The 19,957-nt window shown below is 42.5% G+C and overlaps 1 protein-coding gene across 2 annotated transcripts in view; it reads left to right on the top strand.

The window, feature by feature from the left end:
- The window catches only part of LOC148453526 (protein mono-ADP-ribosyltransferase PARP15-like), a 169,003-nt gene that overhangs the window by 95,421 nt on the left and 53,625 nt on the right, over positions 1 to 19,957 (top strand). For both annotated transcript variants that reach the window (XM_088461993.1, XM_088461994.1), the window contains exons 8-9: positions 5,746 to 5,922; positions 9,013 to 9,185. In XM_088461993.1, coding sequence (XP_088318119.1) covers positions 5,746 to 5,922; positions 9,013 to 9,185 — 350 coding nt within the window. The remainder of the gene's footprint in view (positions 1 to 5,745; positions 5,923 to 9,012; positions 9,186 to 19,957) is intronic.

Here is a 19,957-nt window from a genome sequence, read left to right on the forward strand (position 1 = left end):
TATTAATGTGATAATTATTCTATAAAACATATGCAGGGTTGAACATATGAGTTTATAGTTAGGTGTTGCAGCCTGTATGGGTATAATGTGTTACTGTAGGTGTTTACACGTGGGGCTTTTGAATATGAGACGCCGTGGAGTAGCCATGGCAACATAGACAGTGCCGGGGATAGACATTCTGGATGCACGCAGACGATTCTGCGGTTGTTTCACGACACCGGGGACATATATCTCTGGTCCACATTGATAACCCTGCGGGCGCTTTACGGCGCCGGGGCCACATATTCTGGATGTCTGCCGGAAGTACAACGGGTGCTTGTTGATGGAGTCCAGGTGATCCCGGCGTCTCATTATGTTTCTCTGGGGTATATAAGGTAAGACTAGGTTATGTTTTGTTATTCTTGACAAAGGGTTGAAATAAACCCGAAACGTTGAAAACACTTGCTGTGTCCTCATTTTCCTTATGGTTTGGAAGTCCGACGAGTGCCGCTACCTGATGGATTTTTGTCTGAAATTTTCTATTGTTGGCACCCCGGTTGTCTTAGTTTATGGAGGGAGTGCCAACCTTATGGACTATATATATATATATATATATATATATATATATATATATATAACTATGGATAATCTACAGTAGATTTCACAACAGTATCTACTGCCTGCTGGATATAAATTATCTACCTAATGTGACCGCATGTGCTAAGATTTCATAAAAATGTGTTACAATTGTGGTACAATATGTAAGGTATCTTATTTCATTCTAATTTCCCACCAGGCCAGAGCAGCTAAACCACTGCCTAACCTCTCACTGCCATTAAACTGCACTTCATATCAGTCATGCTGTCTCAACATCAGTTGTAAGATGGCGGGGCTGGTAACATAGTCAAATATTGAGGTTCGTAGTGTGATCAGATTTCTGCATCTAGTGGGCACATCAGCAGCTGAAATCCATAGCCAACTTGTCTAGGTGTACGATGATAACGTCATATCACAGAAACAGGTTTGGGTTTGGTGCACTGCCTTTGATAACGGCAGGACAGATGTCCAAGTTGAGCAGTGATCTGGCCGGCCAAGCACGTCTACCACACATGACAATTTGTGCCGCTTTGAAAGTCTGATTCAGGAGGACAGATGCATTTGAGTTAGTAATATTGTTGATGATCTGAACATCTCAGTGGGTATTGTGCACAACATCATTTATGAGCAACTGGGTGTCACGTTTGGGCTATGGAGATCCTCTACTGAGGCATTGGAAGTCGGGGACCCAGGTTGGGAAAGGAACCAAAGGCGTGGGGCCTGGATATATGCCTTTCTCATCCACAAGTACCGGATGTTGGCTAGACGTGACCAAAGGCGCGGAGTCTAACTTACTGGGAAGTGTTCACCAATGACCCCTCCAATTGGGATTTGGATTTAAGATGCACCCAATTAAGCAGGTCGCAGCCCTTTGGTCAGGTATCCGGCAAAAGGGAAACTGAAGAACACAAGTGCAGGGAAAGCACAGGAGAATGATACTGGGAGTTTGGACTTGGGTGACGGACACACCCTGTGGATCCAGACGTAGAACTGGCACAGGAGAATGATACTTAGGATATAGAATAGGATATAGAATATGGATGATGTACTGCGTAGCGTACACACACTGTGAATCGAGATGCAGAACTGGCACAGAATAATGACACTTAGGAGATGATACTCGGATGACGTACTGAGTACACACACTGTGGACCCAGATGCAGAACTGGCACAGGAGAATGACACTTGGGAGATGGTACTTGGATGATGTTCTGAGTACACACAAGAATCTTCCCTACCTTCAAAGAAATTCAAAACAACTCCATCAACAAAAGTTTCCTGGCTTTAGAAAGACAATAAAAAGGTTGACAATGTCTAGATAGACACCAGGGGCCAAATGTAATAGGGTGAGAGTTCAGAAAATTTTAGCGCTTTCTCACACTGTTTAAACTCGGCCAATGTAATAGAGTCCGAGAACAAAGCATCAGAGCAAACTTGCATGTTTTTCAGACTCAAAAAAAGTCACGATTTAAAATCTCATTCAGATGTTTTCTGATTCTGAAAAAAAAACTAGACCAATGTGAGAGTTTATTGCTAAACTCTCATATTTTCTAAACTCTCACCCTATTACATTTGGCCCCAGATGTTAGACAGTCAATAGATTGAATGGGACAAAAGGTCGACAAGGACAAAAAGGTCGACACACTAAAGGTCGGCATGTAAGGTCGACAGGTACAAACGGTCGACCGGGTGAAAAGGTCCACATGAAAATGGTCGACGCAAAAATGGTCGACATTGTTTTTTTTGTTTAGGGTTAGGCACCAGGCGGGAGGGTTAGGCACTTACTGGTGTCGACCATTTTTGTGTCAACCATTTTCATGACGACCTTTTGACCCTGTCAACTTTCTTACATGTCAACCTTTAGTGTGTGACAGTTTTTAGAAGTGGAGATGTTGCCCATACCAACCAATCAGATTCTACTTAAAATTTAACTAGCACCTTCTAGAAGATAATAGCAGGAATCTGATAGGTTGCTATGGGCAACATCTCCACTTCTAAACACTCTCACTTTAGTAAATATACCCCCTGGTGTCTATTTAGACACTGTCAACCTTTTTACTGTCTTTCTGTTAATCCACACCCATCAGCAAAGAAGGCCACGGCAACTGTGTTTTGGGACCACAAGGGTGTGCTTCTAGTTGATATCCTCACCAATGGAGATACTGTAAATGCTATCTGTAATTGTGCACATGGAGTCAGTTGCGGAGGACAATTCGATAAAAACTAACTGAGTTGTAGTTAAATGGCATTGTATTGCTGCACAATAACGCCAAGCCACACTCAGCCAACCACACATGTGGGTTGTTACAGCACTACCATCAAGAGGTACTGGACCATCCTCCCTACAGCCCTGACCTGGCACCGAGTGATTTCCATCTCTTTGAAGAAGCACTTTGATGGAAGGCGATTCACAACGATCCTTGAAGTTCAGCAAGCCGTCATGTTCTGGTTTAAGTAGTTTGACACTGAATTGTTCTTATGCTGAGATAGATGCCTTGGCGTACTGTTGGAACAAATGCTTAAACAAGTTTGGGGACTATGTAGAAAAATAATCTGTGCCAAGGCCATACTATTAATCATACGTACAGTATATGTACGAGTTGAATAAATTTACGCAATAAGAAGTTTTGTTACCTTATTTATTGAGTCACCTTTGCATTATTTCTTCCAATAATCCAATGTTTAGAACAATCTCTGGCAATGTTTGACTGGACATCTGTTGTAGAACTAAAAGTTACAGGGTGCCCTCCCACAGTATGCTGGGTCCTGTAGTTGATTTATTAACCATACTGTAGTTACACAAAGGCAAAAGAGATCTTTGGAGTAAATTTAATAACATTCGTGTTGGTCCCGATTTGCAATCTCGGGTGATAATAATATAACTTTTTTGCAAATCGGGAATTTACTATCATAAAAGTCGGGTGATTTCTTAATTTTTTCAGGTTGAAATTGGGTGGTTTAATGCCACAAATTCAGCCGTTTGGAACAATAGAAATGATATCACCATTGGCTCAATTCGGAAGTACTTTTCACTTATTTCATACAAATCGGGAATTTACCATTATTCGTTTTGCTAAAGTTGCCCGTTTTACACGCAAATCGAGGACTCAATAGAGGTTTTAAATGCACCACCTCCTGAGTTGATCATCTCATTTATGAGCATCTGGGTGTCACGTTTGGGCTATGGAGATCCTCTACTGAGTTGGAAGTCGGGGACCCAGGTTGGCAAAGGAACCGGAGGCGAGGGGCCTGGATATATGCCTTTCTCATGCCAGTCAATGGTGGGAGCCGCAGAATAAACTTTAGTAACCCTGTGGCTATCCATTGACTTCAATGGAAGAGCCTTTCATTGGCTGAGAGAGGCGGGAGCTCAACACTCAGCTAATGAACACTCAGATATGGCTCTATAAAGGCAGAAGCCGCGTCTGAGCATTTCATTCAGGAGATATCAACCATCCTGGTTGGTATCTGTTGCGTGGATCGCAATTTTAGTTTTTTTGTTTTAAGAAGACCTTGGATGCCTACTTTGGACAAGGGGACCACTCCTGGTAATGTAGGTGAGTATGTGTGTGTGTGTGTGTGTATGTATGTAATAAAATTGTACTTTCACGTTGTGTGTGTGTTTTGTGTCTTTTTACACATTTCTTTACAGGTGAACTACAGGTACCAGCGGGCCCTTAATGCCCCGCATGCTGGTACTTGTGGTTCTCCAAGTACCAGCATGTGGGGGAGGCTTGCTGGGACCTGCAGTTTGACTGTCAAGACAATGTTGTTAATTCTGTTTTTTACACACTGCATACACTATCAACCCGCCACCCACCGCACTAGGGTGGCGGGGAGAGCCCTGGGCTATCAACCTAGGCCAGGGGTGCCCTGGAGAAAGGGTCCGGTGCTGGTTTTAATTACACTGTCTCCAGTACCCAGGCCCATCCCTGCTCTCGACGACCCTGGCTATCATAGTAGTTTTGTACTTAAGTACAACCATATTCCATACTTAAGTTCATGAAATTCTAACAATATAATTGATTGTGCAGGTGCTAGAAGTGGCTGAGCAGAGATGACAACTAAATACAATACATTGTTATGACTCTAGTGTATTGTACCTTAAAAATGCAAAGGACAATTTGCCAAATGGTGGAATGGCACTTACAAAAAACTGAGTGCCATTTAGAAAGTTTTACGTTATTCTATATATTTACATTTAAAATGCCCCCTTCAACAATTAAATAAAATAAAAAGGTGAAGGAGGCATAAGAGATATGGCAGTTTCCACTGCCTGTTGGTCTATTTTTTAGATCAGCAAAGCCGGTGTAAATGATCATAGTTCTTTTTCCTTATTGTAAATTCCAGACAGCTGTGCAGCCCATACAATAGGCAAATTTTGTACATCAGCTGCTGTGGAACTACAGTACCCATCCCAGCATGCCAGGCCACAATTTTGATATTATGGAATGTTGCAGGGCATGATGCAATGTGTAGTTCAACAGCAGCTGGAGTGCCACAGGTTGCTTACCCCTGCAATATACAAAGAAAGGTTGAATCCACTGCCATGGAAGATGTAGTGAATATATACAAATCATAAATAATGCAAATCAAACAACAGCCAGTGACCTCTTCAAAGGCAAAACACAGTTCGGGGCTGATGCAGATTTGAATGCAAGTCTATTTCCCAGATGGATCTTGCATGTTCCTTAGCACTCTGCCTGCTCCATAGACAATTTTAGACAATTTTAGACTGTTTTCTTGCACCAGAGATAGGACTGCTGCTAGTGCCACTAGCGGATCCAGTGGTGATCCTGCCTACTACCGCTGTCGGCTCTAGCAGCTTAGTAGAGCACTGGTGTGTGGCACATCAGGGCAATGAGACAGCAGAGACTGCTGCTGCTCAGTGGAAGCATCCTCTCGTGCCAACTTGCATGCAACTATAAATCTGACCCAAAAGGGTAAATTTACTAAAGGTCGATTTCAATCAATTTTAATCGATTTCTAATCGATCTAAATCAAACTATTTTGATGTGGTGTTTCTGGGGCTAAATCACACATTTACTAACACTTAAAAACTAAATCCAATTGAAATTGACCTTTAGTAAATGTACACCTTGGTGTGAAGTGACCCTGCAGCAAAAAATCTAATTAATTAACCACAAACATTTTTTTTTTCTTTTTAAGGTGCATTAAAAACAGAAGCGATTGCAATAACAAGCGGTGGTAAACTAAAAAGCAAAAAAATCATGCATATTATCGGACCAACCACGGTTCCAGACTATGAACCCTCAATGGACAGGATATTGTTAGAGTGCCATAATAATGGGTTCACAAGTTTTGCACTGCCGGCAATTGGAACAGGTAAAAAGTAATTTTCGCAATTATCAAATCATATCCGACAATGAAAAATAAAATTACTGAAAATTGTGATTGACTCATTTTTGGGCATGATATTCTGGTATCCATCTTAGATTTACTGGCTATACAGAGTTATTTTTAGTATGAAACAATACAGTTTAGAAAGAAACTGCTAAAAAGTAGGTGGGGCATACAGTATTTCCTTAATATAAAATATAATCTGGCTCATTTCCCTGCCCTTGTGCCTGCTTGGCAGTTATAGGAGTATTTTGGAATTGGAAGCACTGTGAATGACAGTGCACAACTCTACTATGAAGAAACAGAACTAGACAGTCTATGGGGTAAATTTACTAAAGGATGACTTTGCAATTTTGTGCGATTTTATGTCTAGTTTGCAAATCAGAGATTTACTAAATTCAAAACTGATGCAAAATTGACCAAAAATCTGACTTTAGAACAGTTTAGAACATCGGACCAACAATCAATATTTTTACTTTGATGACTATAGAAACCAGAGAATTACTAATGGTTCAGTTTGTAAAACGACCAAAATCGGGAATTTACTATCATTAAAGTCGGGTGATTTCTTCATCTTTTGGGGTTGAAATCGGGTGGTTTAATGCCGCAAATTCAGCCGTTTTGAATAATAGAAATGATATCACCATCGGCTCAATTCGGATGTACTTTTCACTTATTTCTGCCTAAATCGGGAATTTACCATTATTCATTTTGCGAAAGTCAGCCGTTTTACACTCAATTTGGGCATTACACCCCAGTTGTTTTGGGTCTGGTGCTGGTTTTAAATATAGGGGGAACCATACACATTTTTTTCCCCCTATATTTAAAACCAGGACTGGCCCTGCAGCCTGGTGCTGGTTCCTAAATTACGGTGGAACCCTACTCATTTTGTTCCCTGTAATTTTAGGAACCAGGCCTGGCTGACAAGTCTGGGGCTGGTTACGCTTTTTTTGGGGGGGGAACCCCATGTAAAATTTTTTCTAAAAATTAACCCTTAAAATATAAAAAAATAAACAAGCACTCTGCACATATTTCACTGATATGTGCAGCCTGCTTGTTTGGGAGAGAAATTTGGGCGGTGAAATCGGGACTTAAAAACGGACAGGATAACCAAATACACCATCAATCAAAATGATCCTGTCAAAACCTGGAGCTTGGTAAATTCCCAATTTTTAAAGTGAAAAAAACGGCTGTTTTTGATCGATCCTACCCGAGTTGAAAAACGGGACAAATCGGGACCAACACGAATCTTAGTAAATTTACCCCTAAGCCCTAAGGCAAGTGAGTTTTGGAGAAGCACTGCACAGATCACTGTTATTTGTGCAGTGCTTCTTATGGTTAAAAGTAAATAAATAGTTGACCTGGGCTGAATAGTTTGGGTTCGTTTTACACTATAGCAGGAGGACCTCATGCTTTGTATCTACCTGCTATAGTGTAATTTCCCTGGTCCAGCCCTGTGCTGGTTAATGGAAAATAAGGAGGAACCCCACACTGGTTTTTCCCAACGATTTTCCATGACCAGACCAGGCTGAAAGGTCCAGGGCTGTTTATACATTTAGGAGGAGGGGGCTCAGGCCTTTTTTTATACAGTACTTTTAATTAACTATTTAATTTCTTTTAACCCTAAGAAGCATTGCACAGATAATAGTGATCTGTGCAGTGCTTCTTTTTGGATAGGTTTCCTGTTGTGTTTTAGGTTCTATTTGCTGTCGGTTTTGAACTGAAAAAGCAAAACCAATTACATTTACACCTGCAAGATCCGACTGACATCATTGTCGGGTTTTAATTGAAGTTGAAGCCCGATGGATGATAAATATGCAGATTTTGAAGCCCGAAATCCAGTTGATTTCAGCCAAAATTTCCCTTTAGTAAATGTACTCCTACATCTAATAAACATGCTGCACTAGTGCACCTATGGTTGCAAGAAATGAGGACATAGAACAGATTACGATATGGATTACAAAGAAGGGGGAACATGAGACAAAGGAGGACAACCAAGAGGGAAGCAGATATGAGATGGAGGCAAAAGGGTAACCATGAATAATATGTGGAAGGAGCGATTTTAGCTACATCACATATTTTGAATGAAATTTTGGAGCACTTATATTTTACTTTAATTGATGGAAATTGTAGTTCTATAAAACAGAGCAATTACATTGTTACAGTGCCCGTATAAAGCCAGGTACCTACAAGAACAATTTTCCTATCTTTCGATTAACGGTACAATTTTACTGCCAGTGAAAGCTCGCGATGTCAGCACTACTTACAGTAGTAAGCAATTTCTTGTTCAATACGCAGGCAACCAGTGTTCACCACAGTGAATTTGCAAATGTATGCCCACATGGATGATGAGGTGGGATGTAGTTAGGATACCAGCGGGCGCTATCCCGTATACAGATATCCTGACAGCCACATCCCGACATGGGACTATAGATAGGTGTCGAAATCCCGACACCTATCATTGGCCCCACTACTAAATCCCGACACCCAGTGTAGCTGCAGGGGGGGAGGGTTAGCGTTAGGGACCCCCAGGGGGGCTTAGGGTTAGGCACACCCCAGGAGGGTTAGGGTAGAGAAAAGGGGGGTTGGGGTTAGGCACCACTATGGGGGGGTTAGGGTTAGGATCCCCCCGGGAGGGTTAGGTTTAGGGTGCAGGGAGGGGGGTTAGGTTTAGGCTCTAACAGGGGGAGGTTAGGCACTAAGGGGGGAGGTAGACTACTTACCTGATGTTTTCTGGATTCCGACCCATCTGGCTGCTGATGTCACTGAGGAAATATTGTCTGATTCTCACCAATGCCCACAAACGACACAATATTGTGACAAATCAGAAATTCTGAAAGATCGTATAATCGGAGCTGAGCGTTTCTGTGCCATTTCCTTGGCATGTCAGCCATATCGTTATGTCTACACACTACAGGAAAGTCGGCCCAGTATCCCGATAATTGACTGAACTGCTCAATAATTGTATAGTGTGTACCTAGCTTAACAAAATGGCTGAGCCAGCGAATATGTGAATAGAAACTTGCAGTATTTTTCACTCCATAACAAGTTATTACTTTGTTTGTGTATATGCAGGCATGGCTCACGTTGACCCACAAGACTCAATTACAGCTATTTTGTCTAGCATCTTAAACTATTTATCAGAAACATGCATACCAACCCTTGAAACAATCTATATAATTGTACTGCAAGAAACCATTTACAAGACGTACCTGAAGGTGTTTCAAGAAAAATGCACAGAGTTACAGGTAAACTTAATCACTTTTAATTAAGGATGTGTTGAGTCCAATATTTTAGGATTTAGTCAAATCCTAAATCCTCAATAATGCATTAGACAAATACTTAACAGAATGCTGTTAATAAAACTAAGAAGAATTAAAAAAAAAAAAAAAAAATATGACCGGAGCTATGAAAATTTATTAGACTAACAGTAGAAAGATCAAGGATGGTTATACTTATAATTCTACAAAAGAGTACCGTATTTACTCGAGTATAAGTCGACCCAAATATAAGCCGAGGTACCTAATTTTACCCCAAAAAACTGGGAAAACTTATTGACTCGAGTATAAGCCTAGGGTGGGAAATGCAGAAGCTGGTAGTGCCCCCAGTAGAAATCCCCCCTGGTAGTGCCCCCAGAAGTAATTCTCCCTGGTAGTGCCCCCAGTAGTAATCCCCCCCTGGTAGTGCCCCCATAAGTAATCCCCCTCTGGTAGTGCCCCCAGAAGTAATCCCCCTCTGGTAGTGCCCCCAGAAGTAATCCCCCCTGGTAGTGCCTCCAGAAGTAATCCCCCCCTGGTAGTGCCCCCACAAGTAATCCCCCTCTGGTAGTGCCCCCAGAAGTAATCCCCCCTGGTAGTGCCCCCAGAAGTAATCCCCCCTGGTAGTGCCCCCAAAAGTAATCCCCCCTGGTAGCACCCCCACAAGTAATCCCCCTCTGGTTGTACCCCCAGAAGTAATCCCCCCTGGTAGTGCCTCCAGAAGTAATCCCCCCCTGGTAGTGCCCCCACAAGTAATCCCCCTCTGGTAGTGCCCCCAGAAGTAATCCCCCCCTGGTAATGCCCCCAGAAGTAATCCCCCCTGGTAGTGCCCCCAGAAGTAATCCCCCCCTGGTAGTGCCCCCATAAGTAATCCCCCTCTGGTAGTGCCCCCAGAAGTAATCCCCCTCTGGTAGTGCCCCCACAAGTAATCCCCCCTGGTAGTGCCTCCAGAAGTAATCCCCCCCTGGTAGTGCCCCCACAAGTAATCCCCCTCTGGTAGTGCCCCCAGAAGTAATCCCCCCCTGGTAATGCCCCCAGAAGTAATCCCCCCTGGTAGTGCCCCCAGAAGTAATCCCCCCTGGTAGTGCCCCCAAAAGTAATCCCCCCTGGTAGCACCCCCACAAGTAATCCCCCTCTGGTTGTATCCCAAGAAGTAATCCCCCCTGGTAGTGCCTCCAGAAGTAATCCCCCCCTGGTAGTGCCCCCATAAGTAATCCCCCTCTGGTAGTGCCCCCAGAAGTAATCCCCCTCTGGTAGTGCCCCCACAAGTAATCCCCCCTGGTAGTGCCTCCAGAAGTAATCCCCCCCTGGTAGTGCCCCCACAAGTAATCCCCCTCTGGTAGTGCCCCCAGAAGTAATCCCCCCCTGGTAATGCCCCCAGAAGTAATCCCCCCTGGTAGTGCCCCCAGAAGTAATCCCCCCTGGTAGTGCCCCCAAAAGTAATCCCCCCTGGTAGCACCCCCACAAGTAATCCCCCTCTGGTTGTATCCCAAGAAGTAATCCCCCCTGGTAGTGCCTCCAGAAGTAATCCCCCCCTGGTAGTGCCCCCACAAGTAATCCCCCTCTGGTAGTGCCCCCAGAAGTAATCCCCCCCTGGTAGTGCCCCCAGTAGTCCTAATAAAAATTAAAAAAAACACTTACCTGAAACCCGCTCCTGGTCCCGCCGCTGTTATCAGCTCCTCCGGCCGCTTTGCATTATAGGAGAGACGTCATCATGACGTCTCTCCCATTACCCACTGCGGGAGCCGGAAGATGGTTCCCGCAGTGGGAGCAGCAGCAGCCGATGAGAACCTGACAGACTCTCATCGGCTGCTGATTACAACAAACACACAGCTGCCGGCACCGGCGGCTGTGTGTTTGGCAGTGTGTAGTGCTGACCGAACTCCGTCCGGTCAGTGCTACACACGCGGTGCAGCTGTGTCACAGAGACACAGTCTGCACCGCTGCCCTCATGGTATGCTACTCAGCTGCGTACCATGCGGGCATGACTCGAGTATAAGCCGAGGGGGTGCTTCTTCAGCACAAAAAATGTGCTGAAAAACTCGGCTTATACTCGAGTATATACGATAATATTAAAGAATTGAGAACCCATTATTTCTAGTTCTGTTTTCAAAAATGGCTACAGTTCTTCTTTACTGCTAGTACAGTACATTCATAGTTATAATAAATACTGTATGTATTGAATGTGCATTGTGAAAGCTGTTTTTGAAAAGTAGTTTGCCCTAATTTGTCACCTTTTTTCTTTTTTTACCTCTTCTTGTCATTATTTGTTCTCCTCTTGCTCTTTACTTAATTATTGTCAAGAGTGGCAGACACCAGGGATACAGTGGCAGTTCTAACTAGAGATGTTCAAATTTCATTTGACAAGTGTTTTGGTTCAGATTCATTTTTTTTTTGGAATACTTAAAAAATTTATAAAAACAGCTAAAAATCATTTAATTTAGACTTGTTTTGGTTCCTTTAATATTACTAACATCAATAGCATTAATTTCCAGACATTTCTAGTCAATTTTGACCACCTCACAGCACTTGAAATCACGAGGGAGGGACTTACAGATGTGTCCTCTTGCATCTTCGCTGCTGGTGCGGCAAATCGCGCCATACATGGTGTCACGCACCCGGGAAAAGGTACGTGTGCTGTGTTCGCACCTGCAACTCCATAGGATTGCATGGTGTGAACACAGTGCAAGGTATGGTGTAGCGTAACAGGCACAACTAATCGCATGGCGCGTTGCGTAAGCATGTTTGCAGCGCGCTCTGCAAAGATGCTAGAGGACACATCTGTAAATGCAATACAAAACATGCAAGATCCGTTTTTTAAATCCGAGTTCCGAATTGCAAAAAGACTTGAGTCAGAACCCACAAAGTGATTCTGAATGGGGGCTGGATTCAACTTGGAACCCTTAACTTGGGTGTGTTCATATTTCTGTAAACTGAACCTGCACATCTTTAGTTCTAATGGGGGTATCCGCAGTGATCTTAAAATTGGATCTCTGACAGACACTCCCTTCTACAAAGTATTTAACATTTTGTCCTCCTCTGCAACTGTAATTGTTGTCATCATCTTCCCTTAATGTATATATAAATAAGAGGTAAGAGGTTGCTAAGATTACAATCATGAAATAGAAGCACAAAAAACAGATTGATAAACTTATACAAAAGATGTTCATGAATAAATGAATATTTATTATTATTATTATTATTATTATTATTAATAATAATAATAATAATAATATTATTATAAAATATATATTTACTTAGCTTTGAATAATAAGGTTGACACACAAACAGGTAAAAAATAGGGAGCGCAGATAGGAATTGAAAATTAAATAATAGTATTAATAATAGTATTTAATATAGCATTGAATTAATAGATAAATAAGCATAAGGATAGATAGCAATATCCAACAGTTGAGTAAATGATAATGCAATTAAAACGGACATATATTCCTCAAAGTCCAAGTATAAATGTACATAAAAATACAAGTATGCATAAAAATATATGAAAATACAAATATAAACCCAACTATATGCTTAACCACTAACCAGATAAGTGACTATTCTCAATAACTCTAGAGAATACTTGGGTATTGACTATATTGTTCCCGCTATCAGTTACCTCTGATTTGCAATATAATAACGGAATACAACTAACTAATTCAGCTGTCACTAACTGACATTTTTTTTAATAAGCTCAGCTTGTTTTTATATCACTTGCAATTGCATCCCTTTTTTCCCCTTTTATAGTGATGGATCATTATTCACCAACTCTATACTAAATAAATATTTTTTTCTCTCAAGACTGTATTTTTGTATTTTCTTATATTCATATATTTTTACCTATTTTTCTTTCCATTAGGGATAGCCACCCCTTTGGTGAGCTGTATTTAGCAATTGATTCACCACAGCGCCCTTTATTCCTGTGTACTGACACACAAACAGAATTGAATCAGCATGAGGAATCCCAACAAATCTCCAACCCCTATATGACAGAAGTTGTGGCAAAAGAGAGACTCCAAAAAACTCTGCAGTTTTTAAATGCCAACTAAATGCTTTCAAAATATACCATGATCTACCTTCAGTCTCATAAATATAGATGTGATACAATATTAAGTTTAGAATGTGAATAACATCTATCTATCTCTCCCTCTCCATTTTTCTCCCTCTCTGGGATAAATTTACTAAGATTCGAGTTTTGGTCGATATTGAATTCTCGGATGAGTTTAGGCATATTTTCCAACTCGCAAATTTACTAAAGATAAACTCGGATGAGTTTGGGAGAGATTTCTCTCTCTTCACTGAAAAATTCGGATTAGATTGCAAACTCGAAAAAACTCACCATCGGCCAAACTCGGAAGTACTTTTCATGAAAAAGATACAACTCAAAAATTTACCTTGAAACAAAATTACAATCTCGGTGTAAATGTAGCAAACTCGCAGCTAATTAGAAGTTTCAAATACACCACCTCCTGAGCTGTGAGTTTGTCAGAAACATGTACAGATTAGTGTGATTTGTGTATGTTTCTGCATTAAATCAGTGTATAAATGGTTAATTTTAAATAAAAAATTACGTAGGGTCCCCCCCCAAAAGACATAACCAGCCCCAGGCTGCTCAGCCAGTCCTGGTTCCTAAAAATATGGGTGAAAAAAACGTGTAGGGTTCCCCCGTATTTTAGGAACCAGCACCTGGATGCTGGATAGTCAAGGTGTTAAATATAGGGGGGGGGGTATGCGTAGGGGTCACCTATATTTAAAACCAGCACCGGACTAAAACCAACCGAGGTGTTATGCCACAGCTAGGAGACCTTATCACCGGGTCATGCCGGCCAAACCATTAACACCCCAAGAAGGTTAACCCAAGCCGGTGATCTCAGGAGAGGTGAGGACCCCCTCAAAAAAGCCCCCCCCTCTGACGCTGAAGCCTGGGGCTCTTCCTGGCACCCCTGGAGCATTGGGTACGGGGGTAATAGTGGTGAAAATAGTGATAAACAGTTGTATTTTACAGTGTAACAACAGATGCCAGCATGCCTGCTCTTTTGTGCTTGTGGAACTGCAAGAGCCAGCAGGCGGCCATCACCTGTACCACCACTGTAAAATAAATAGTTAAATAACCACAACACTCACACACCGTGTACAGTTTAACTCTATTACATACCCCTACCTACCTCACTCACACATACTTATCTGCTGCCAGGGGACCTGTCCCTTTGTCCATTTAGAATTCCAACGGGTGTACCTAGATATAAGATTATATACTCACCACGTTCCGGGCGCCGCTCTCCGTAGCATCCACGACACTTTGCAAAATAAAAAAATGAAAACCTGTTCCATTCTGGACCTGTCTAAGTATATGTGTTACCTTACAACATATACTTAGACTATGCAAAATGACAGATGACGGCTGTCATTTGAAATTCCCACGTACCACCAGCCAATCAGAGGCCACTTTACATATAGCGGCCACTCATTGGCTGTGACCCATGTGTAACCAGCCAATGAGTGGCCGCTATATGTAAAGCGACCTCTAATTGGCTTCCGGGCCATCTGCTGGCACTTGTAGTTCCACAAGTGCCAAAGGGCAGACATACTGGCACCTGACACTACTATTACCCCCGTACCCACAGCCCAGGGGTACAGGGAAGAGCCCTGGGCTTCAGACTAAGCCTGGGGTTCTCGGGAGACGGGGGACCCCTTTTTTGGGGGAGTGCCCACTTCCCCTGAGATCACCGGCTTGGGCTGACCAGCTTGGGGTGATAATTCTTTGGCTGGGGTGACCCAGTTATAGGGTCCCCTGGCTGTGGCATTACACCCAGGCCGGATTTGAGTCTGGTGCCGGTTCCTAAAATATGGGGGACCCTATTCATTTTTCCCCCCATATTTTTTGGAACCAGGACTGGCTGAGCATCCTGGGGCTGGTTATGCTTTTGTGGGGGACCCTACATAATTTTATTAAGAAAATTAACCCTTTACTTACAGGTAGACCACACAAGCAGCCTTCATATATCTCACTGATATGTGCATGCTGCTTGTTGGGGAGAGTTTGGCAGAGAGAAAACAATGCAATCTCAGATGAGTAATCTCATTCTAAACTTGCTACTAGCGGGAGAAATCTCGATCTGCTTCACCATCGGCCAACTTGGCCACAGCTAAACTCACTTCTTAGTAAATATGTGAGTTTAAAAAGCATCAAATCACCTGAGTTTCAGCAATGCTCATCAAGTTGAAAATAAAAAACTCAATCAGGCTCGAATCTTAGTAAATTTATCCCTCTTTCTCTGGGGTATATTTACTAAATTGCAGGTTTTTAGAAGGTTTTTAGAAGAGGAGATGTTGATAATAGCAACCAATCAGATTCTAGCTATTATCTTTTAGAAGGTGCTAGATAAATGTTAAGTAGAATATGATCTAGTAAATATACTCCCCTCTCTCTCTCAGCCTTTAGCTCTTCTCCATACCCCTGGTGGCAGAGGGTGCAGAGGTAATAGTAATGTAATAGTTAAATAATATTGTTTTTTACAGATGGCCTAAAAGTCCCAGCAACACTGGTCCAGCACGATGGTACCACAAGTACACCTGTAAAAAAATTAAACAAAAAACAAGACACACACCAAATTTTTAAGTCTTATATTAAATAAACACATCACACACCTCCCTTTTTTGCCAATTTATTACTTACAAAATGCATTGTTTTTGTCCATTTCTTACTACTAGAATATTAATTTGTTGTTGTCACCATTTAACCTCTCCCACCTCCTAAAGTTACCATTTATCCTCCCCTCCCTCCTATAGTCACCATTTATCCTCTTCTATCTCATATATACACTATTTATCCTCCCCTCGCTCCTATAGACATTATTTATCCTCTCCTCTCTCCCATAGCCACCATTTATCCTTCCCTCCCTCCTATAATCAACATTTATCCTCCCCTCCCTCCTATAGTCACCATTTATCCTCCCCTCCCTCCTATAGTCACCATTTATCCTCCCCTCCATCCTATAGTCACCATTTATCCACTCCTCCCTCCTATAGTCACCATTTATCCACTCCTCCCTCCTATAGTCACCATTTATCCTCCCCTCCATCCAATAGTCACCATTTATGCTTCCCTCCCTCCTATAATCACCATTTATCCTCCCCTCCATCCTATAGTCACCATTTATCCTCTCCTCTCTCCTATAGTCACCATTTATCCTGCCCTCCCTCCTATAGTCACCATTTATCCTCTAGTCTCTCCTATAGTCACCATTTATCCTGCCCTCCCTCCTATAGTCACCATTTATCCTCTCCTCTCTCCCATAGTCACCATTTATCCTCTCCTCCCTCCTATAGACACTATTTGTCCTCTCCTCCCTCCTATAGTCACCATTTATCCTCCCCTCCCTCCTATAGTCACCATTTATCATCTAATCTCTCCTAAAGTCACCATTTATAATCTCCTCCCTCCTATAGACACTATTTATACTCTCCTACCTCCTATAGTCACCATTTATCCTGCCCACCCTCCTATAGTCACCATTTATTCTCTCCTCTTTCCTATAGTCACCATTTATAATCCCCTCCCTCCTATAGTCACTGTTTATCATCTCCTCTCTCCTATAGTCACCATTTATCCTCCCCTTCCTCCTATAGTTGCCATTTATCCTCTCCTCCTTCCTATAGACACTATTTATCCTCTCCTACAGTCACCATTTATCCTCCCCTCACTCCTATTGTCACCATTTATCCTGACCACCCTCCTATAGTCACCATTTATCCTCTCCTCTCTCCTATAGTCACCATTTATCCTCCCCTCCCTCCTTTAGTCACCATTTATCCACTCTCCTATAGTCACAATTTATCCTCCCCTTCCTCCTATAGTTGTGATTTATACTCTCCTCCCTCCTATAGATACTATTTTTCCTACCCTCCCTCCTATACTCACCATGTATCCTCTCCTGCCTCCTATAGTCACCATTTTTCCTCTTCTCTCTCCTATAGTCACCATTTATCCTCCCTCCTATAGTCACCATTTATCCTGTGCTCCCTCCTATAGTCACCATTTATACTCCCCTCCCTCCTATAGACACTATTTTTCCTCTCCTCTCTCCTGTAGTCACCATTTATCCTCTCCTCTCTCCTATAGTCACCATTTATCCTGCCCTCCCTCGAATAGTCACCATTTATCCTCTCCTCTCTCCTATAGTCACCATTTATCCTGCCCTACCTCCTAAAGTCACCATTTATCCTCTCCTCTCTCCAATAGTCACCATTTATCCTGCCCTCCCTCCTACAGTTACCATTTATCCTCTCCTCCTTCCTATAGACACTATTTATCCTCTCCTGTAGTCACCATTTATCCTACCCTTCCTCCTATAGTTGTCATTTATCCTCTCCTCCCTCCTATAGACATTATTATTCCTACCCTCCCTCCTATACTCACCATGTATCCTCTCCTGCCTCCTATAGTCACCATTTATCCTCTTCTCTCTCCTATAGTCACAATTTATCCTCCCCTCCCTCCTATAGTCACCATATATCCTGTGCTCCCTCCTATAGTCACCATTTATACTCCCCTCCCTCCTATAGACACTATTTTTCCTCTCCTCTCTCCTGTAGTCACCATTTATCTTCTCCTCTCTCCTATAGTTACCATTTATCCTGCCCTCCCTTTTATAGTCACCATTTATACTCTCCTCTCTCCTATAGTCACCATTTATCCTGCCCTCCCTCCTATAGTTGCCATTTATCCTCTCCTCCTTCCTATAGACACTATTTATCCTCACCTATAGTCACCATTTATCCTCCCCTCCCTCCTATAGTCACCATTTATCCTGCCCACACTCCTATAGTCACCATTTATCCTCTCCTCTCTCCTATAGTCACCATTTATCCTCTCCTTTCTCCTATAATCACCATTTATCCTCTCCACCCTCCATTTGTCACCATTTATCCTCCCCTCCCTCCTATAGACACCATTTATCCTCTCCTCCCTCCTATAGTCACCATATATCCTCCCCTCCATCCTATAGTCACCATTTATCCTCTCCTCCATCCTAAATACACTAGTTATCCTCTCCTCTCTCCCATAGTCACCATTTATCCTCCCATCTCTCCTATAGTCACCATTTATCCTCTCCTCACTCCTATAGTCACCATTTATCCTCCCCTCCCTCCTATAGTCACCATTTATCCTTTCTCCCTCCTATAGTCACCATTTATCCTCACCTCCTTCCTGTATTCACCATTTTTCCTCTCCTCCCTCCTATAGTCACAATTTATGCTCTCCACCCTCCTATAGACACTGTTTATCCTCTCCTCTCTCCTATGGTCACCATTTATACTCCCCTCCCTCCTATAGACACTATTTTTCCTCTCCTCTCTCCTATATTCACCATATATCCTCTCCTCCATCCTATAGACACTATTTTAACTCACCTCTCTCCTATAGTCATTATTTATCCTACCCTTCCTCCTATAGTTGCCATTTATCCTCCCTTCCATCCTATAGACACTATTTATCCTCTCCTATAGTCACCATTTATCCTCTACTCTCTCCTATAGTCACCATTTATCCTCCCCTTCTTCCTATAGTTGTCATTTATCCTCCCCTCCCTCATATAGACACCATTTATCCTCCCCTCCCTCCTATAATCACCATTTATCCTCTGCTCCCTCCTATAGTCACCATTTATCCTCTGCTCTCTCCTATAGTCACCATTTATCCTCCCCTTGCTCTTATAGTTGCCATTTATCCGCCCCTCCCTCCTGTAGTCCATTTATTTTCCCCTACCTCCTATAGTCGCCATTTATCCTCCTCTCCCACCTATAGTCACAATTTATCCTCACCTCCCTCCTATAGTCGCCATTTATCCTCTCCTCCTTCCTATAGACAATATTTATCAACCCCTTCCTCTTATACTCAACATTTATCCTCTCCTCCCTCCTATAGTCACCTTTCATCGTCCTCTTTCTCCAACAGTCACCATTTATCTTCTCTCTCCTATAGTCATCATTTATCCTCTACTCCCTCCTATAGACAATTTTTATCCTCTCCTCTCTCACATAGTCACCATTTATCTTCCGCTCCCTCCTTAATACACTATTTTACCTATCCTCTCTCCTGTAGTCACCATTTATCCTCCCTTCCCTCCTATAGTCACCATTTATCCTCTCCTTTCTCCTATAATCACCATTTATCCTCTCCGCCCTCCATTTGTCACCATTTATCCTCCCCTCCCTCCTATAGACACCATTTATCCTCTCCTCCCTCCTATAGTCACCATATATCCTCCCCTTCATCCTATAGTCACCATTTATCCTCTCCTCCATCCTAAATACACTAGTTATCCTCTCCTCTCTCCCATAGTCACCATTTATCCTCCCCTCTCTCCTATAGTCACCATTTATCCTCTCCTCCCTCCTATAGTCACCATTTATCCTCCCCTCCATCCTATAGTCATCATTTATCCTCACCTCCTTCCTGTATTCACCATTTTTCCTCTCCTCCCTCCTATAGTCACAATTTATCCTCTCCTTTCTGCTGTACTCACCATTTATGCTCTCCACCCTCCTATAGACACTGTTTATCCTCTCCTCTCTCCTATGGTCACCATTTATACTCCCCTCCCTCCTACAGACACTATTTTTCCTCTCCTCTCTCCTATAGTCACCATATATCCTCTCCTCCATCCTATAGACACTATTTTAACTCACCTCTCTCCTATAGTCATAATTTATCCTACCCTTCCTCCTATAGTTGCCATTTATCCTCCCTTCTTTCCTAT

The sequence above is a fragment of the Taudactylus pleione genome, unplaced genomic scaffold (assembly GCF_031769625.1).
Source record: "Taudactylus pleione unplaced genomic scaffold, aTauple2 ptg001137l, whole genome shotgun sequence".
Taxonomy (NCBI): Eukaryota; Metazoa; Chordata; class Amphibia; order Anura; family Myobatrachidae; genus Taudactylus; species Taudactylus pleione.